We start from the raw sequence: 17259 nt of genomic DNA, 5'->3' as shown, positions 1-17259 counted from the left end.
CCAACCTGGCCTGCTTATTGGCTTTTGAGTGGCGAGCAGCCGGACCCCCCACGAGTACCTTTCAGTAACACCAAGATAGGGAATTCTTACTAAAACATAATCACAATACTGTTATCACTCCTAAAAAGTTTATAATAATTTCTTTGTTGCTGTTGTTCAGTCGCTCAGTTGGGTCCGACTCTTTGTGACCCCGTGGACTGCAGCACATCAGGCTTCCCTGTCCTCCACTGTTTCCCAGAGTTTGCTCAGATTCATATCCATTGAGTTGCTGATGCCATCCAGTCACCTCATCCTCCTTCTCCTCCTGCCTTCAATCTTTCCTAGCAACAGGCTCTTGTCCAATGAGTTGGCTCCTTGCGTCAAGTGGCCAGTAGTAATTTCTTAATATCATTAAATATCCAGAGTGTTCAAATTTCCTAATTGTCTCATAAACATTTTGATTTTCTTTGCTCAAATTAGGATCCTAATAAGATTCATATCTTATGATTACTTGATATGCTTTCAGTGTCCTTTAAAATTTTTTTAGTTCCCTAACCAGGGATTGAACCCAGGTCCTTCAGAGTGAAGTGCCTCCCACCTGGAGAAGACCTGCAAATGAGGGCAGTGGCCCGGAGTATGTACATGGTGTTCAAGGAGAAATCATCTGCCAGGGTAGGGCTGGCCTTCCTGGCCCAGGGATGCTGTGTACTTGAGAATCGGGGTCAAACAATGAACCATTGACAACAGTGTTCACAAAGGTCATGCTAGGGTGACACTTTAGGGGGTCATTTGCAGCTCTAGAGTCAGAGCAGACTTCCAGCCTTTATAAAACAAGAAGATGCCCATCGGAGAGAAGCCCAGCTCTCATTATAGCACGTGACAGCACCCCGCAGGCCGCACGTCTCTCTGGCCTGCTTGTCTCCCCAGCACGGCCATGGGTGGATGTCTCGAGGGTGGGGACTGAGCCTGCCTCGTCTTTGCATCCCTGGCCTGTCACATCCGGAGCTTGCATCATGCTTAGAACAAGGAGGGGCAAGCAGAGACATGCTGAGAAGGGACGAGAAGGGGAGGAGGTTGGAGAGTGCTGCCTGCAGGGACCACCAGTGATCTGGGAGCTGCAAGAGTGGGAAGTGACGACAGCTCTGGGGAGGTTGGAGCTATTTTCAGGGGGTGAGACTCAGGTTTTCTTGCTGTCTCGTCAGGTGAGGGAGGCGGTGCTGTCCTAGCCAGAGGGATGGCCGAGATTATCATTAGGGCCAAGGCACAAAAACTTGACAGGGTGGGGGAAAGGAGGATGTGAGGAGTGGGCATAATCTGAAATGTGCATTTCCTGGGCTATCAGTCACTTAGTCACTCAACAAGCACTGAAGTTCCACCGAATGCACAACACAATCAGGCCTGCTGTGAAGATGCAGAGGAGGGAGGGGTTTTGGCCTTCAAGCAGCCCCCAGTGTGGGCGGGGAGACAACAGTCCCCCCCACACAACAAAATGCCTGTAAAGGAGCCCCCTGTCCTCTGGCTTCTAACCTGCTCTCACCTGAGCCCCTTAAACCAGTCATGATCTTCTGTTTGGGGGGAAAGGTTGGAATCTATATACTTAACATCCAGTCAAAAGAAAGGGATAAAGAAAACCAGCGCCTGCTGCCAAGTCTTCATCTTATTAGATGTGAAACCTTGGGGTGATGAGACAGATACGGCAACTCTCGAGGGGTGCGTCAGAAGCATTTGAGCCTTGGCCTGGGGCTCTTCTAAACCAGTTCCGGTGGAGGGTGGAACTGAAAAGCTTCACACACAGTGTGTAGTTGGGGACAGTAAAGTTGGAACAGGTATGCTGGAGGAGCAGATCACTGCTTTTGATGACTGTGCTGTCTGTGGATGTGGCTGCCTTCAACAAGTTCTAAAACTCACGGTGGATCAGTGACCTTGAGTAAAAGCTTGCAAGATGGAAAAAAACCCTTCTGACACTCCCCTCTAGTTTTGCCATTTCTGTCTCACCATTAAAGATGGAACACTTAGCAGCAAATGCTGTTTTTCGGTTTCCTTTGGCTTTTTTTTTTTTTTAATAATTCACAAAGTGGAGGCAGTGTGAGGATTACAGAAGATAAATCGTCTACAGTTCCATCACCCAATGTTACTATTGTTGTTCAGTCGCTCAGTCGTGTCCGACTCTTTGCGACCCCAGGGACTGCAGCATGCTAGGCTTCCCTGTCCTTCACTATCTCCTGGAGTTTGCTTAAGTTCGAGTCCATGGAGTCAGTTCAGTTCTGTTCAGTTCAGTTGCTCAGTTGTATCCGACTGTTTGCGACCTTCCCTGTCCATCACCAACTCCCAGAGTTTACCCAAACTCATGCCCATGGAGTCGGTGATGCCATCTAACCATCTCATCCTCTTACTAACGTGAAACAGTGAACAGAGAAAACAGCTTTTGTAGCTGAAGTAGGACCAGTCAAAGACCCAGGACTCGGTCCCCTGCCCTGGTGTGTCCCGGTTCCCTGAGGGCAGATCCTGGAACTGGGCTGGCCCGAGTGACTGAACTCTGAGCAGAGGTCAGGGACACAAAGCTAGGGGTGGGGCGCAGAGGAGGAGCCACTTGTTCTGCTTCCTTCAGTCCACAGTCCCCCAGATGGAACTGCACACCCATTGTATTAGTTCCTATTGCTGCTATAAATAAACCACAAGCTTAGTGACTTCAAACAACATGTTTATTCTCTTACAGTCTAGAGTCTACACAGCTGTGTTGCTAACGGCGGCTCTCAGGGACAATCCATCTCCTCGCCTTTCCCAGCTTACTGTTCCTCCTCTGACTTTAGAGCCAGCCTCCTGTCTGACCCCTGCCTCTCTTGTTAAGGAAAAAATCCACCCCCCAATCCAACAGCAATATAGAAGGTTTACGTTGAGAAATCCTTGTGATTATATTGAACCCACCTGGATAACCTAAGAGAATTTGCCATCTCAGAAGCCTTACCTTAATCACACCCGCTGAACGCCTTCATTTTGCTGGGTAAAGTGACTATATTCACAGGTCACCGGGAGGTTAGGATGTGGGGGGCGGGGTGAATCTGGTGCATCCGTTCATCCTGGCCAGCTGCTGTATCCCAGTAATCAGCAATAAGAGTTGCTTCCTTCCTCCTTCTCTTTTCCTTCTAAAATTTAGCTTTTATTAAGTAGGGGCTTCCCCGGTGGCTCAGTGATAAAGAATCTGCCTGCCAGTTCAGGAGATGCAGGAGATGTGGGTTCAATCCCTGGGTTGGGAAGATTCCCCTGGAGAAGGAAATGACAACCCACTCCAGTATTCTTGCCTGGAGAATCCCAGGGACAGAGGAGCCTGGGGGGCTACAGTCCATGAGATAGCAAAAAGCTGGACACGACTGAGTGACTGAGCACCATACATTCTTATGATTAAAAAAGAGAAACAACATAGCACCAGGGTGGAGGCCATGGCACCTGGGAACCTACTGGCCTGGGTCTGCACTGTGGCTGGGACCCTCAGAGGCTCCCTCAACACCCGGAGGGAGAGAGGAGACCCTGCTCTCATCACTCTGCTCTCTCCCCCACGTCACTCCACCCTCTCCACCCTGGGTCCCCTCAAGCTTTCTTCATCCAAAAACGAAGACACTCTCAAAGAAACCCACCCCCAATATAGACAGGTTCCCTTGAGTAATCCTGCTCCATCCCGTCTCTTTCACCCTATTTCTCTCCACCTCTTTAGGTGTTGTGGTTTGGACGTCTGCGTCCCGCCTGATGCCCAGTGTGATGGTGTTGGGAGGTGGGCCTTTGTGGGGTGCTTAGGTCGTGACCGGAGAAGGCAATGGCACCTCACTCCAGTACTCTTGCCTGGAGAATCCCATGGATGGAGGAGCCTGGTGGGCTGCAGTCCATGGGGTTGCTAAGAGTCGGACACGACTGAGCGACTTCACTTTCACTTTTCACTTTCATGCATTGGAGAAGGAAATGGCAACCCACTCCAGTGTTCTTGCTTTGAGAATCCCAGGGACGGGGGAGCCTGGTGGGCTGCTGTCTATGGGGTTGCACAGAGTCGGACACGACTGAAGTGACTTAACAGCAGCAGCAGCAGTAGGTCATGACAGTGGAGCCTCATGAATGGATTAGTGTTCTTATAAGAGACCCCAGGGAGACCCCTTACCCTTCTGCCATGGGAGTATGCAGCGAAAAGTCAGAAGTCTCTGACCCAGAAGAGGGCTCTCACTTGACCTTGCTGACACCCTGATCTTGGACTTCCATCCTCCAGAACTGGAGGCAGCAAACTTTTGTTGTTGATAAGCCACCCAGACCGTGGTACTGTACGATGTTATGGAAGAACTTGAAACTTTCCGGCCAACCCAATATTTTGTTACAGCAGCTCAAATGAAGACAATGGAAAACCACTTTTATTAGAATCACGTGTTATCTTTCAAGGGTGTTTATGAGTATGTATATTTCTCTCTTCTCTTATACAAAGATTAGCATGCCATCTATTGTTCTATACCTGTTTTCTGAGCACATTGTGAAGCTCTTCCCTATCAGGACAGTGAATATCCCTGTACATACGTTTCTTTCACAGTCACCTACGAGCGCATTGTGTGGGCACTGCAAGGGTTATTAAGATCTATAGGCTCTCTCCTGTAGATGGAGGTTTGGCTTTTTTTCCAGACTTTGACAGTACAAATAGTCCTTCAGTAAATTGCCATGTACATCTATTTTTCCTGGGTTTGTAGGTAGATCTCCAGAATAACTCCAAGAAGTTGGGTGAGTAAATCAAAGGGTAGAGGAGGCAGCAGTTTCACTGGATTTTTCCAGTGTCTTCCTGGCTTTGCATTACTTGGCATGCCCATCAGTGACCCCTAGTCTCCCAGGAGGGAGCCATCAGCTTCAGATTCCTTAAGCTGACTTCACAGGCCAACCTAGTATTTCGGTGACTGTCATTTGCCATAGCCATGAAGGTCTTCTCTGGGGTGGAGACCAAGGCCTTGGGTTTCTCATCCGTGTGTGTCCCACATGCCCGGCCTGGGGTGTGGCCTCACCCACTGTGCCTCCCCCAGGAAGCTGCCCCAGAGGGGTTTATCGTCTGTCACTGGAGGAGGGGGGGCACTTGGGCTTCAGGTGGGACCCAGTGGGGGGCAGGGGCCTTCACACAAGCCTGTAGGTTCCATTGTAGCTGAAAGAGGGAGGCTTCAAGCAGTCCCCCTCTTCCTCAGGCATCCAGCTCTGGGTGTAGGTGGAGCCATTTTCCAGAGGTCTCACGATTATGAGGTCTCTGGATGCCAGGGACGGGTCCTCTGGGAAGAAGTTGAAGGGTCGGAGCAGAAAGCCCACGGAGTTCCCGGGCGTGGTCGTGTTGGGGATGTCTTCTGCGTGGGGGATGTGCAGGAAGCCCACTGTGACCCAGGCCACCAGGTCCTGCAGGAGAGAGGGGCGGGCCATGCTGAGGAGGCTCAGAGGAGAAGGGGTGGCCAGCACCCAAGCCCCAGGTATAAGGAAGGGCAAATCTGGTGAACCCGGAGCTGGCTCTCCACCCAGTAAGCTGGTCCTTGCCCTACTGGGACTCGGCAGGGATCCTGGGACCCAGCAGGGATCCTGGGACTGGACTGGGATCCTGGGACTGGACAGGAATCCTGGGACCTGGCAGGAATCCTGGGACCTGGCAGGGATCCTGGGACTGGACAGGGATCCTGGGACTGGACAGGGATCCTGGGACATGGCAGGGATCCTGGGACTGGACAGGGATCCTGGGATTGGACAGGGATCCTGGGACTGGACAGGGATCTGTCTCAGGGTGGGGCTGGAAAAAGGCAGAGCTGGTACCTCGTCTTCAATGTTCTCATTGTTGCGAAGAAACTCCTCAAAGACGACAGGTGGGTCCCAGGGGTCGTTCTGGTTGTAGATGCTGCTGCTGTATCTCTCTGACTCCCGGTATTTGGTCACTGCCAGGGGGTACCTGTCCAGGCAGAGAAGCCGAGTGACTCTGGGTGTCGGGGGCCTCCCAGCCCCTCCCAGGGAACATTGTCAGGGTCAACGAAGGGGGAAAGTTACTGCCTTCCCCTAAATGCAGGATCATCCCCTGAGAGTTAGCCAGACTGTCAGTGGAGGCTCCGGGGCTCCGCAGGGGCTCTATACCCTCCATCCCCAAACACAGAGCCACACACCCAGGAACATGCACGCGCACACACACACACACACACACATGTGCACACACCCAGATATAGCACTGGATAGATTCAGAATCTCATGAACAGAAACACAGACACACACAGACACAGGGAAACACAGAGACACAGAGAGGAGCCTCCAGTCCCCGCCAGCCTCCTGGGCCTTCCTCACCTGGCCCAGGTGACGGCCCGCTCCTCTTGCCAGCCTGGGGGCAGCACTTGGTCAGCCATGGAGTGGATCTGCACTCGGTAGCTGCGCTGGTGGCCCCAGGGGTTCTGTTCAGGGCTAGTAAAAAGCAGGTATTTGGGCAGAGTCTGTCCGAAGCGGAAGGCTGCCTGGCGCTCCCGAGAATACCGCATCTGCTGGAGAGCTGGATGGACTAGGCGGTGTCCTGGGCTCCAGGGGTTGGTGATGTTTTCCAGCTTCATCTGCAGGGTCTGGAAGCTATTCTTGGTGCCTGCGGGTGTACAGGGAAGGAGTTGGAGTCAAGCACCTGGAACTGAAGCCTCCTCATTCCACCTTGGGCCCTCCGTCCGGGACCACACCCAACAGCAGACCATGGACTGAAGGGGATGTTGAGGACAGGCACTGAGCCAGATGGCAGTGGAGGGAAGGGGCTGAGGAACTAGAAGACAGCTCAGAGCTGGCACAGCAGCAGCAGTGACTCCACTGTGACCCTGGGTATTTCCTCTTGAGAGCAGCATCCAAGCCTGTTTGCTGCAGCTGCGGTCCCAGAGACAGGCAGATGGCCTTTCCCCAGGGGGAGGGGCCATGTCAATGCCCTCTGGGTCAGGAACAGACAAGGGGGAACAGGAGAAGCTGCCCAGCTGGTCCTGGGGGCCTGTTCTAACACGGGACTTGATATCAGGCCAAATCCTGTCATTACACCCATGCCATTTTTTAAGGCACACATGCTCAGTCACTCAATCATGTCCAACTCTTTGTGACCCCATGGGCTGTAGCCCACCAGGCTTCTCTGTCCATGGGATTCTCCAGGCAAGAATACTGGAGCGGGTTGCCATTCCCACTCCATTGGAGAAAAGCTTCTCCAATCTTTTCTGGTGACACCACTAATTTAAGAGACACAAGGAGTATTCCCAATGGTGCTGCATCCATTCAAAGCTCCAGGCAGTGACGTGTCTTACACCTAGGCATTACCCCCTCCCCCACCCCTTTCCCCCCTCCCCGCCGTGCACACCTTTGCACAGGGTCCATCCTCCAAAGGGGTCAGTGCAGGGGCAGCCCCTGGCACTGTTCACGTCACCATTTTGCAGGGGCATACAGGTTTCTGCAGGCCCTACACCTCCAGGCTGGGCAAACTTTCCTGACATTATGTCTCCACGGGAGACGCGGCACCATCATCTCCCAGGAGTGTGAGTTATCTCGGGGATGCAGACATTTGGCTAGGAGGGTGGTCCCAAGCCCGGGTCCTACCTGCCACATCCAGGTCGACACGGTAATGCACAAGGTGGGTGTGCATGTTGCCGATGAGGTGGGTGTGCAGGCGGGTCCCGTGGCGCAGCCCCTCGGGGGTGTAGAAGGTGGCATGGATGTAGCCGGTGGCGTGCATCTTGGCCTCCATCACCCCGTTGGGGTAGAAGATGAAGTCCCAGATGTAGTCATAGTTGTAGACCGTCGACGTGGTCCTTAGCACCAGCGCCTGACCCTTGAGCCCCGCATAGAAATTGAAGCCACCGTTGAAGTTGGAGTTAAAGTGCCGCCGGATAGGCACCCCTGTGGGCATCTCGAAGAGACAGAGAGCCCGGGGGTAGAGGACGGGGCCGTCGTCGTCGTAGTAGTGGAGGGCGTCCACGAAGGTGGCCATCTCCGGGCAATCGATGCCAGGGGCCAGCTCATAAGTGACGCTGCCCAAGCCCCAGCCCACATCCATATACTTGGTCTGCATGCCGGCCGGCGTGTGTCCTCCGTACAGTGCCACGGCCTCCTGCACGCTCACCTCGTAGGCTACGCGCTCACCGCCGAAGCGCACATCCAGGACTTGCAGCCCCGAGGATGAGCGCAGGCGGAAGGAGAAGCTCCAGCCGGCGTAGCGCACCGTGTGGCCGTCCAGGCTGTAGCGCGCGCCCTGGGGCTGCACCAGGCGGGGGCCGCTCTTAGAGACGCCCAAGTCCCCGCGTAACTGGTAGGAGGAGAAGAGGGCCGCCTCGGGCAGGTTGGCTCCGTCCTTGCCCTTGGCGAGCGGGTCCTCCAAGACCACCGCATCCACCTCTCCGTCGTCGTACTTCTGAGCCAGCTCCTCGGGGCTCCGGTAGAACCTCCCATTGTACCAGACCCGCTCCACTGTCCAGTCCCGGGGGTTCGGGCTTCCGTGGTCCAGCAGGAGCTCCATCCCAGTGGGGTGCAGGAAGTAGCCTTCGATTTGCAGTTGCAGGATGAACCAAGAGCGGCGCTGGCCGGAGGCCACGCCCCGGGGTGCCACGTCGGTGAAAGTCAGGCACCGCTGGGAGCAGTTTCCGAACACAGCGCCCGCGGTGCGCCAGAAAAACGCGCGGAGGGGCTTGGTGGCCTCCTCCAGGGTGTGACTCAGAAGGGCATACTCTGCCTTGGAGATGGGCCTGGAGGCCCAGGAGGCCTGGTGCCTGGGCCTGGGCGGCAGGTGTCGCAGGTAACGGGGCCTTGGCAGCGGCCCCACGGCAAACTCGGTGATGTTGGGCTGTTCCTGAGCTCCAAAGAAGATGATGGCTCGCGCCTCCCGAACGGGAGGCCGGTGGCCTTTATCCAGAAACTTGAGCACGTGTTGCTTCTTGGGCAGCAGCATCTCAATGAGGAACACGGAGTTCTTGGCCACGGTCAGCGTGTTGGACGGCTCCAGTCTCAGCTCCTTCTGGGACCAGAGGAAGCTGTGCACGGCCTTGAGCTCTTGGGCGCTCAGGTCCGCAAATACCCTGCCTTTGTCGCCTGGGGTCTGCGGGGCGCCCTCTGCCGCCGCCAGCGTCTGCAACACCAGGATGGCCGCGCTCGCCCAGCCGAGGGCCAGGGCCTCCCGCCCCATGGCTCTGGAATGCAGCAGAGGAGATGAGCTTGGCAGTTTTGTGGGAGGAAGTGGGTGTCCCCCAGGTTGGGTCTTGGATTACCCTGGCCCTTGACCTCATGGTTTTCCCACGGACTCACCTCCTGGCTTGCAGTCCTCCGATTTGAATTCTGCTCTCTCCTCCCTGGTCTGTAACCTCCCTGGTCTGTAAACCTCTTTTAGTCCCATGGATGCGCTTACCTGTGCAGACTCCTCCCCTCCTCTGTGCCTTATCTCTGCGGGGCAGAAGCGCTATCTCTCCAGCTTTAGGTCACTCAGATATTCACAGTACCTGTACCCCAAAATGCTACAGTGTGCTGGCTGTGCCATGGGTGTTGGCAGCAAAACTGTGTTGTGTCAAAACGGTGTTTTTGATACAACACAATGTTTTTTATATGGATAAAATTTGAAATGTAGTGTGGAAGTTCAAAGAGTCGACGGTTGTAGGGCTAATACATGGTACCACTAGGACCAGCTGTGTGACCTTGGGCAGCTTGCTTAAACTCTCTGGGCCTCCATTCCCACAACAGTGAAATGGAAAATAACAATGCAAGTACCTACTTATGGAATTGTTAGGAAAAATCAGTTGGACAATAAGGATAAAGTGTTTAGCACAAAGCCTGCTTTCTAGGAAGCACTTGAGAAATGCAAACTACTCATTTTTTTCCCCCAGTAGTCATGAAGAATGTGAGAGGTGAACCATAGAGATGGCTGAGCACCAAAGAACTGATGCTTTTGCACTGTGGTTCTGGAGAAGACTCTTGAGAGTCCCTTCCTAAAGGGAAATCAACCCTGATTATTCATTGGAAGGACTGCTGCTGGAGCTGAAGCTCCAATACTTTAGCCATCTGATGCAAAGAGCTGACTCATTGGAAAAGACCCTGAAGCTGGGAAAGACGGAGGGCAAGAGGAGAAGGGGACGACAGAGGATGAGATGGTTGGATGGCATCACTGACTCAATGGACATGAGTTTGAGCAAGCTCTGGGAGATGGTGAAGGACAGGGAAGCCGGTGTGCTGCAGTCCATGGGGTCGCAAAGAGTCGGACATGACTGAACAATATGAAGATACATTCTCTGGTGTTAGAATGTTTAAACTTATGAACCATGTAGAGTGATTTGACTGGTTCAGTTGTAGATCTGTGCCCACACAGGTGAGGGGGAGAATGGGGTGGCTGGCCCTGCCAAGCTTCTTTGGCCTCTTCAGTGATGCCCCACAGTTGTGACCACTTGGCCTCAGGCCAAGGCCATGAGGAGGGCACCTCAGGATGTCATCATCCCAGGGGGCAATTTGAGGTGATGTCCTTTTCCTGTCCATTGTGAGGGGAGGCTGTGGTCAGGGTCTCATGGCCCACCCCCTGGAGCTGACACTACAGTCTTGACCTCCCATCCCTGGTGGGGAGTCTCAGGGACTCATGTGATCTCTCCAGCCTGAAGGGATGGGGAAGCTCTCAGGGTTGCTAAGTGAATCCAGAGCAGAAAGATAAGCAGTGAGTTCTTGTTCTACTATTAAGTTTTGGTCCAGCCTAGCTTCTTTTTTAAACTAGATTTGACTTGGAAAAGTTTTAAGTTAACAGCAAAATTGAGAGAGATGTACAGAGAGATCCCGTATATCTCCTGTTTTACCTCCCCCCCACCCCCACCACGTAACCTGACCCACTAACAGCATCCCACACCAGAGTGGTACCTTTGCTACAATCTGTGGCCCTACAGTGATACATCATTGTTACCCAGTAATTTACATGAGGGTTCACTCTGGGTGCTGTACATGTTGTGGGTTCTGACAAATGTGTAAAGACTTGCATCCATCTTTATGGACCATACAGAGCAATTTCAGGGCCCTCAACGTCCTCTCTACTCCAGCTCTTCATCCTTCACTTCCTTCCCTGACCACTGACCTCTTTACTAACCCGGGCAACCACTGATCTCTTTACTGTCTCCATAGTTTTGCCTTTTCCAGAATGTCATGCCGTCAGGGTGATACAGCGTGCAGCCCTTTCAGACTGTTCTCTTTGGCTCGGTAATATGCGTTTATGTTCCTCCATGTCTTTTTGGTATCCAGGCCCCTTTCGTCTTAACCTCTGATGAAATTAAATTTATATTTTAAGGCAGGACAAGAAAGAATTAAACATAGAATTTCCTCTCTGTGTTTGTTTGGGCCTCCTCCTTCCCCTGCGCCCTAACATGCTGTGTGCGTCTGCGGTATGCGTTAACCAGAGCTCCTCAAAGATGGGGGTGCTTGCTGTACAGTAAAGATCCATTTTTTTTTCCTTCTTCTAATGCTAGCAATGTAACCTCTTAGAAGATCACTGTTCTTTTCCAGCTCTGTAGGGGCCATAGTGACTTGCAGCTTGCTTTATATATGCCTACCTGGACTATGTATTTTTGGTGAACTTAATGTAAAATATCAATATATTATTTTGATGTATGATCCCTTTGTCTTGAAAATGTATAAGACCATGCCTTCAACGTCCAACAAGTGGAACAGTTCTCAGAGCTTTCTGAGAATCTGCTTCCAGGGTTATAATCCTCTGTTAAACTCAATTAAAATCCCCTGTTTTTCTTCTTAACTTAGTAGTTAATTGAATTTTCATCGACATTTTCTTGGCACAGTTGGCAGTATATCGGAGGCACCCAGAGACCACCCTAAACTGAAGCTCGGTACCAGCACAGGCTCTTGGAGTCCCACCCAATTTTTGGTATTCTTCAGGTGCTTTGGTGCGGTCTCCTGATATCCGGACATCATTGCTTTAAATGATGTCCTGAATTTTACTGGACCTATTTTTCATTCTCTTTCTTTAAGAAAAAACTTTTCTTGGCTGTGCCATGCAGCATGTGGGATTTTAATTCCCTCACTATAGATCAAACCTGTGCCCCTAACGTTGGAGGCACAGAGTCTTAACCACCTGACCACCAGAGAAGTCCCTTGAGCTGTTTTTCCTGGGACTTTTCTGTTTTTCTCTGAGTCCTAAAGTGGGTAACTGTACATTTTCTAGGCAGGAGACCTGGGGGATTTTCTTAGGTGGGGACCCAAGGGAAACTTTGGCATGAGCCAGGTTGGCTATGCTTCTTAAAGATTTGGCTTAAATCGGAAAGATTATGTGTATATGGTCTGAACAAACTGTTTGCCAGTGAAATGAAGACCGAGCCTGCTCAACTCCAAAGGGAAAAGGACATCTGCTCCTTCCGGCCACAGGGTGCTTCCAGGCCACTGAGAACCTAGCGGAAGTGTTTGAGGATCTATCCTCGTGATGTGTAGTGAGTCCACAGAGGGTCTCAGTATAATCATTAAAAAAATCCTTCTAGCTGGGCAGGCATAACAAAGGCTGATTATCTCGAGTTCTGAGCACCCAGGGCAGTTTTAGACTGTCAGAGGGAGGACCCAAGACATGTAAGAGAGTCAAACTGACCTGGGATAACTCCTGGGGCAGCTAGACTCAGAGGCAGCATGAATTCATGTAATTGGAACAAAGCTGGTGCTTGCAGGTACTAATCTTCACTCTTAAATGGCCAGGATGGAGCTTTTTTGACATTCTAGAAAAAGCCAGCTTGATAAAAGACCTTTTCAAAATTCTGACCCCGAGAGAATAAAAATATTCTTCAGAGGATGCTTGAAGGAAGTTATAAGTCATGCTACGTCCTTGAAACATAAACATGGCTCACATCACCTAAGACGACAGCCTTAGCTCAGTTAGTAGACCTTAAAACTGGAAAGAGAAAAGAAAAGGGAAAGAGGCTTTTAAAAACTCAAGTAGGAAAATTATGACATCTCTATCTGTGTCTGTCTGGATATGTTTGTCTGTGTGTACGTTATAAATACGGTATGTCCCTACCTCTGGATAGTGTTACCAAAATTAATTTGTAAAAGAGCTCTTTTTGACTTAAAAGTAAGTGCTTACAAATCAAATATTTCTAAATGTAACTTTAGCCCACTTCTTAAAGGATCATGTGATCCAGGATTAACTTTTAATGACTAAAAACCAGTTTAAATTGGTAGTTTGATTAATACAGACATGTCTTTAGAGTCTCACCATTAAGTATAACACTTTTATTGTACCTTGGTTTACTGAAAATCGATAAACTCATATTATTTCTGTTCCAAAATTTGTAATGAGATAATTAATGGTATGATGATATTTTCATAAGTAATAGAAGAGAGATAAGGGGAACTGAACTGAACTGAAGGGGATAAAGCCTTTTGGGTAAACTTTCTTAAAATAATATGTTTTATGGTGTGTCCACTTAAGAACACTCTTGATGAAAATGAAAGAGGAGAGTGAAAAAGTTGGCTTAAAGCTCAACATTCAGAAAATGAAGATCATGGCATCTGGTCCCATCACTTCATGGCAAATAGATGGGGAAACAGTGAAAACAGTGTCAGACTTTATTTTTTGGGGCTCCAAAATCACTGCAGATGGTGACTGCAGCCATGAAATTAAAAGATGCTTACTCCTTGGAAGGAAAGTTATGACCAACCTAGATAGCATATTCAAAAGCAGAGACATTACTTTGCCAACAAAGGTCCATCTAGTCAAGGCTATGGTTTTTCCAGTAGTCATGTATGGATGTGAGAGTTGGACTGTGAAGAAAGCTGAGTGCGGAAGAATGATGCTTTTGAACTGTGGTGTTGGAGAAGACTCTTGAGAGTCCCTTGGACTGCAAGGAGATCCAACCAGTCCGTTCTAAAGGAGATCAGTCCTGGGTGTTCTTTGGAAGGACTGATGCTAAAGCTGAAACTCCAGTACTTTGGCCACCTCATGCGAAGAGTTGACTAATTGGAAAAGACTCTGAGGCTGGGAGGGATTGGGGGCAGGAGGAGAAGGGGACAACAGAGGATGAGATGGCTGGATGGCATCACTGACTGGATGGATGTGAGTCTGAGTGAACTCTGGGAGTTGGTGATGGACAGGGAGGCCTGGCGTGCTGTAATTCATGGGGTCGCAAAGAGTTGGACACGACTGAGTGACTGAATTGAACTGATTGTCCTAATCTGATGCTTTTCAAAAATGCCTGTAGGGAGATTTTCTGCTCCCAAAATAAGTTAGACTCAGTAGTGAAAGGACTTCCACCTTGTATGAGGGTTATTTTAGAAACAGCTCTCTCATGTAAGCCTGCTGAAGACGTAGTAATAGGATCTCCTTTAACTGCTTATGTCTCATATTCGGTTGAGTCTCTTCTAAACTGCCACATTCCTCACAATTCTGTAAGCCAGCTAACTTTTTAAGAAGTTGTTGCTTTCTCTTCCCAATACTACCTTGATTTGATGTAATAGCATTAACATTGCAACTTTGCTTCCAGAACCACAGGAAGAAAGCAACTATGATCACATCTTGTTAGCAGTTTATCTTCTTGCTCCCAGGAATGACTTATAAGAAGCCTATTGATAAGGCTGATCTAATTTACAGATGGGTCCTACTTATGGGATGAATGGGACATTATCAAGCCAGATATGCAATAAGATCCACAGTGGACATAATTGAAAACTTTTATTTGCCAGAAACAAAGTCAGCACCACAAGCCAAATTAATTACCTTAACTCTAGCTTGTCAGCTAGCTAAAGGCCAGGTAACAAATATTTATACTGATGTTCAGTATGCTTTTTGAGTGGCACACAACTTTGGAATGCTATGAAAGTAATGAGGTTTTAAACCTCATCATGACATCTTATACCAAAAATAGAAAACAGGTTGAAGAGTCATTAATCACGATCAGTTCAGTTCAGTCGCTCAGTTGTGTCTAACACTTTGTGACCCCATGGACTGCAAGATAATGGATTAATGGTTAAATGGATTAACCATGATACAACTGCCAAAACAGCAATTATGAAAACAACAGAGCATTTCAAATTTGGCACTGTGGAAGCTGAAGGAAATCAACTTGCTGATGTTGCAGCCAAATGGGTAGCTTTAAATATTCATCCTGTCCAGCCTCCAGAATGTCCACTGCTCTCTGTTAACCCGGCAAACTCAATGAAAAATTTATTTCTATGAGCTCAAGAAATCACCACTAAAGAAGAGAGACAGATTAAGCAACAAAAAGGGGAAATTTTGACCCCACCACACAAATACGGGTTAGACCCGATAAAACAAAAAAATAGTTTCGATAGACATGTGCGTGGTTAGTCACTCAGTTGTGTCCAATTCTTTGTGACCCCATGGACTTCAGCCCGCCAGGCTCCTCTGTTCTTGGGATTTTCCAGGCAAGAATGCTGGAGTGGGTTGCTATTTCCTTCTCCAGGGGATCTTTCTGACCCAGGAATCAAACCTGTGTCTCCTGCGTTTCAGGCAGATTCTTTACCTCTGGGCCATCAGGGAAGCCTTGTGCCTCTCTATGTGTGTTCAAAATTCCTCCTAAAATAATGATGCCTGAATGACTATTGGTCATATCTATTATTCGATATAAAATAGTGACCATGCATAGTGCACATATAGAGCAAAATTGGCGTAAGTCCCCCTGTACCACTTAGAGTTGACTGTCAGTCTGTGGCAAGCATCCTACTAGCTTAACCCCTTAAAAGGTAAGAAAGAACTGGGGTATTAAGATGGGGCATTGGGGGACATGATAGATCCAGGGCAGGTAAGCGACCACCATGGCATTGGGGGACCAAATACTGGTTCACCTAATGCTTTCTATCAAAAGATTAATAATCAAACCGGGGTGGGGACGATGAAATAAAACGTGCTTTTCAAACCAGGACAAGAAAAAATTAAACATAGAAGTTGCTATCTGTGTTTTTTTTTGGCCTCTTCCCTCTGTCCCCCACTCCCTAATGTGCCAGATATGTCTGCATTACTCATTAACCAGAGTTCCTCAAAGATGGGGGTGCCCACTGGACTGTAAAGATCCATTTTCCCCCTTCTTCTGATGCTAGCAATGTAACCTCTTAAAAGATCAATGTTCTTTCCTAGCTCTGTAGGGGCCATGGTGACTTGCACCTTGCTTTATATGTGCTTACCTGGACTATGTATCTTTGGTGAACTTTTAGTAAAATATATTATTTTGATGGATGATCCCTTTGTCTTGAGGATGTATATGACTGTGCGTTCGATTTCTAACAAGTAGAAGAGTTCTCAGAGCTTTCTGAGAATCTGCTTCCTGGGTTATAATCCTTGGTTTAGCTCAAATAAAATCCTCCTCTTTTTCTTCTTAACTTGATAGTTAACTGAATTTTCATCCACAGTTCTTATCCCCAAATTGCCTTCTGCTCTGCTAAGGAGGGAGATGTGGAAGAGACCTGAGGTCCTGTAACCTGAGCTTGGCTATTCATTTAACCTTTCCCGGTACAATCCTTGGTTGCAGTGTCCAGATGGGCGGCGGCCGAGGTAGACGATAGCAATGAAGCCATGGCAGAAGGGAGAACTCAGTGGCCAGTGAGACCTCCACGCTGGGAGATACAAAACATACCCTCTCCTGCCCACGGCTCATCTCCAGTGCTTGGAGAACAGCGGCCACCTCCTGGCTGCACCTGTCCCATTTCAGCCCTGGGTGGTGTGTGCCTTGGAGTGATCCTTCTGGGCTCTCACCCCTCCCTTTGGCCCCCTACCTCTTGTGTCTTTGTTTCTTCTGACCCTCCACTCCATGTCCACCTTCCCTCACTGCCCCCCTCCCCTCCCCAGTTCACCGCTGCTTGGCTCTCCCTCAATACCCTCCCCTGCCCAGAACATACCTGTGTGCTCAGCTCCGGGCTCACCTCTGCTGCAGCCTTTGTCTCTGACTCCTTGAACTTTACAGCTGGACCTTGCCCCAGGGGGAGGGGCAGAGTGAGGCTTGTGCTGACCAAGGTGGTGACCTACGGCTCAGGAAGCTCCACAGTGGGCAGGGGCAGTGCACGAGGAAGTGTGTGGGTCTCTCGTGGCAGTGGCCCAGCGGGCTCCTGTTACCCCAAGTTCCGAGTATGGAAACTCCCCAGTCTTTCACCACTTCAGCAGCTGTGTCCACTTCTGTTTTTCCCCAAACGCCCATGCCGTCTATAATTCCCTGTCATTCCTTCTGCTGAAGCAGCACTTTTCACAAGAGTTGCCTGTGTATTCTCCGCTATGATCTGCATTGGCATAGTATGTTCAAGTAGGTGGTGAGTTTCTGAGGTCAGAGATAAAGATAAGGA

The 17259-nt window shown here is 49.8% G+C and overlaps 1 protein-coding gene across 2 annotated transcripts; it reads right to left on the bottom strand.

Moving 5' to 3' along the window:
* Positions 1-4345: 4345 nt before the first annotated feature.
* Positions 4346-16882, bottom strand: AOC1 (amine oxidase copper containing 1). Of its 2 annotated transcripts, XM_010804544.4 has the most exons (6): positions 16822-16867; positions 12566-12862; positions 7561-9143; positions 6298-6583; positions 5782-5914; positions 4346-5376 (listed from the first exon to the last, which is right to left on the bottom strand). In XM_010804544.4, the coding sequence occupies exons 3-6, from the start codon at positions 9137-9139 to the stop codon at positions 5107-5109; spliced, it is 2268 nt and encodes a 755-aa protein (XP_010802846.1). In that variant the 5' UTR covers positions 9140-9143; positions 12566-12862; positions 16822-16867; the 3' UTR covers positions 4346-5106.
* Positions 16883-17259: the final 377 nt, after the last annotated feature.

This window comes from Bos taurus, chromosome 4 (assembly GCF_002263795.3).
Source record: "Bos taurus isolate L1 Dominette 01449 registration number 42190680 breed Hereford chromosome 4, ARS-UCD2.0, whole genome shotgun sequence".
NCBI classification, from domain to species: domain Eukaryota; kingdom Metazoa; phylum Chordata; class Mammalia; order Artiodactyla; family Bovidae; genus Bos; species Bos taurus.
The sequence above is the reverse complement of the archived record's forward strand: the minus strand, read 5'-3'. Positions and strand labels throughout refer to the sequence as shown.

What these genes read in the sequence shown, in the direction of transcription:
- AOC1 (XM_010804544.4), bottom strand. Translation starts at nt 9,139, where the DNA reads ATGGGGCGGGAGGCCCTGGCCCTCGGCTGGGCGAGCGCGGCCATCCTG. An exon ending in CGGGCCGTCACCTGGGCCAG is followed by an intron (nt 5,915 to 6,297) that starts GTGAGGAAGGCC and finishes CTGCCTGGACAG; the next exon opens with GTACCCCCTGGCAGTGACCA. An exon ending in ATGAGAACATTGAAGACGAG is followed by an intron (nt 5,377 to 5,781) that starts GTACCAGCTCTG and finishes TCTCTCCTGCAG; the next exon opens with GACCTGGTGGCCTGGGTCAC.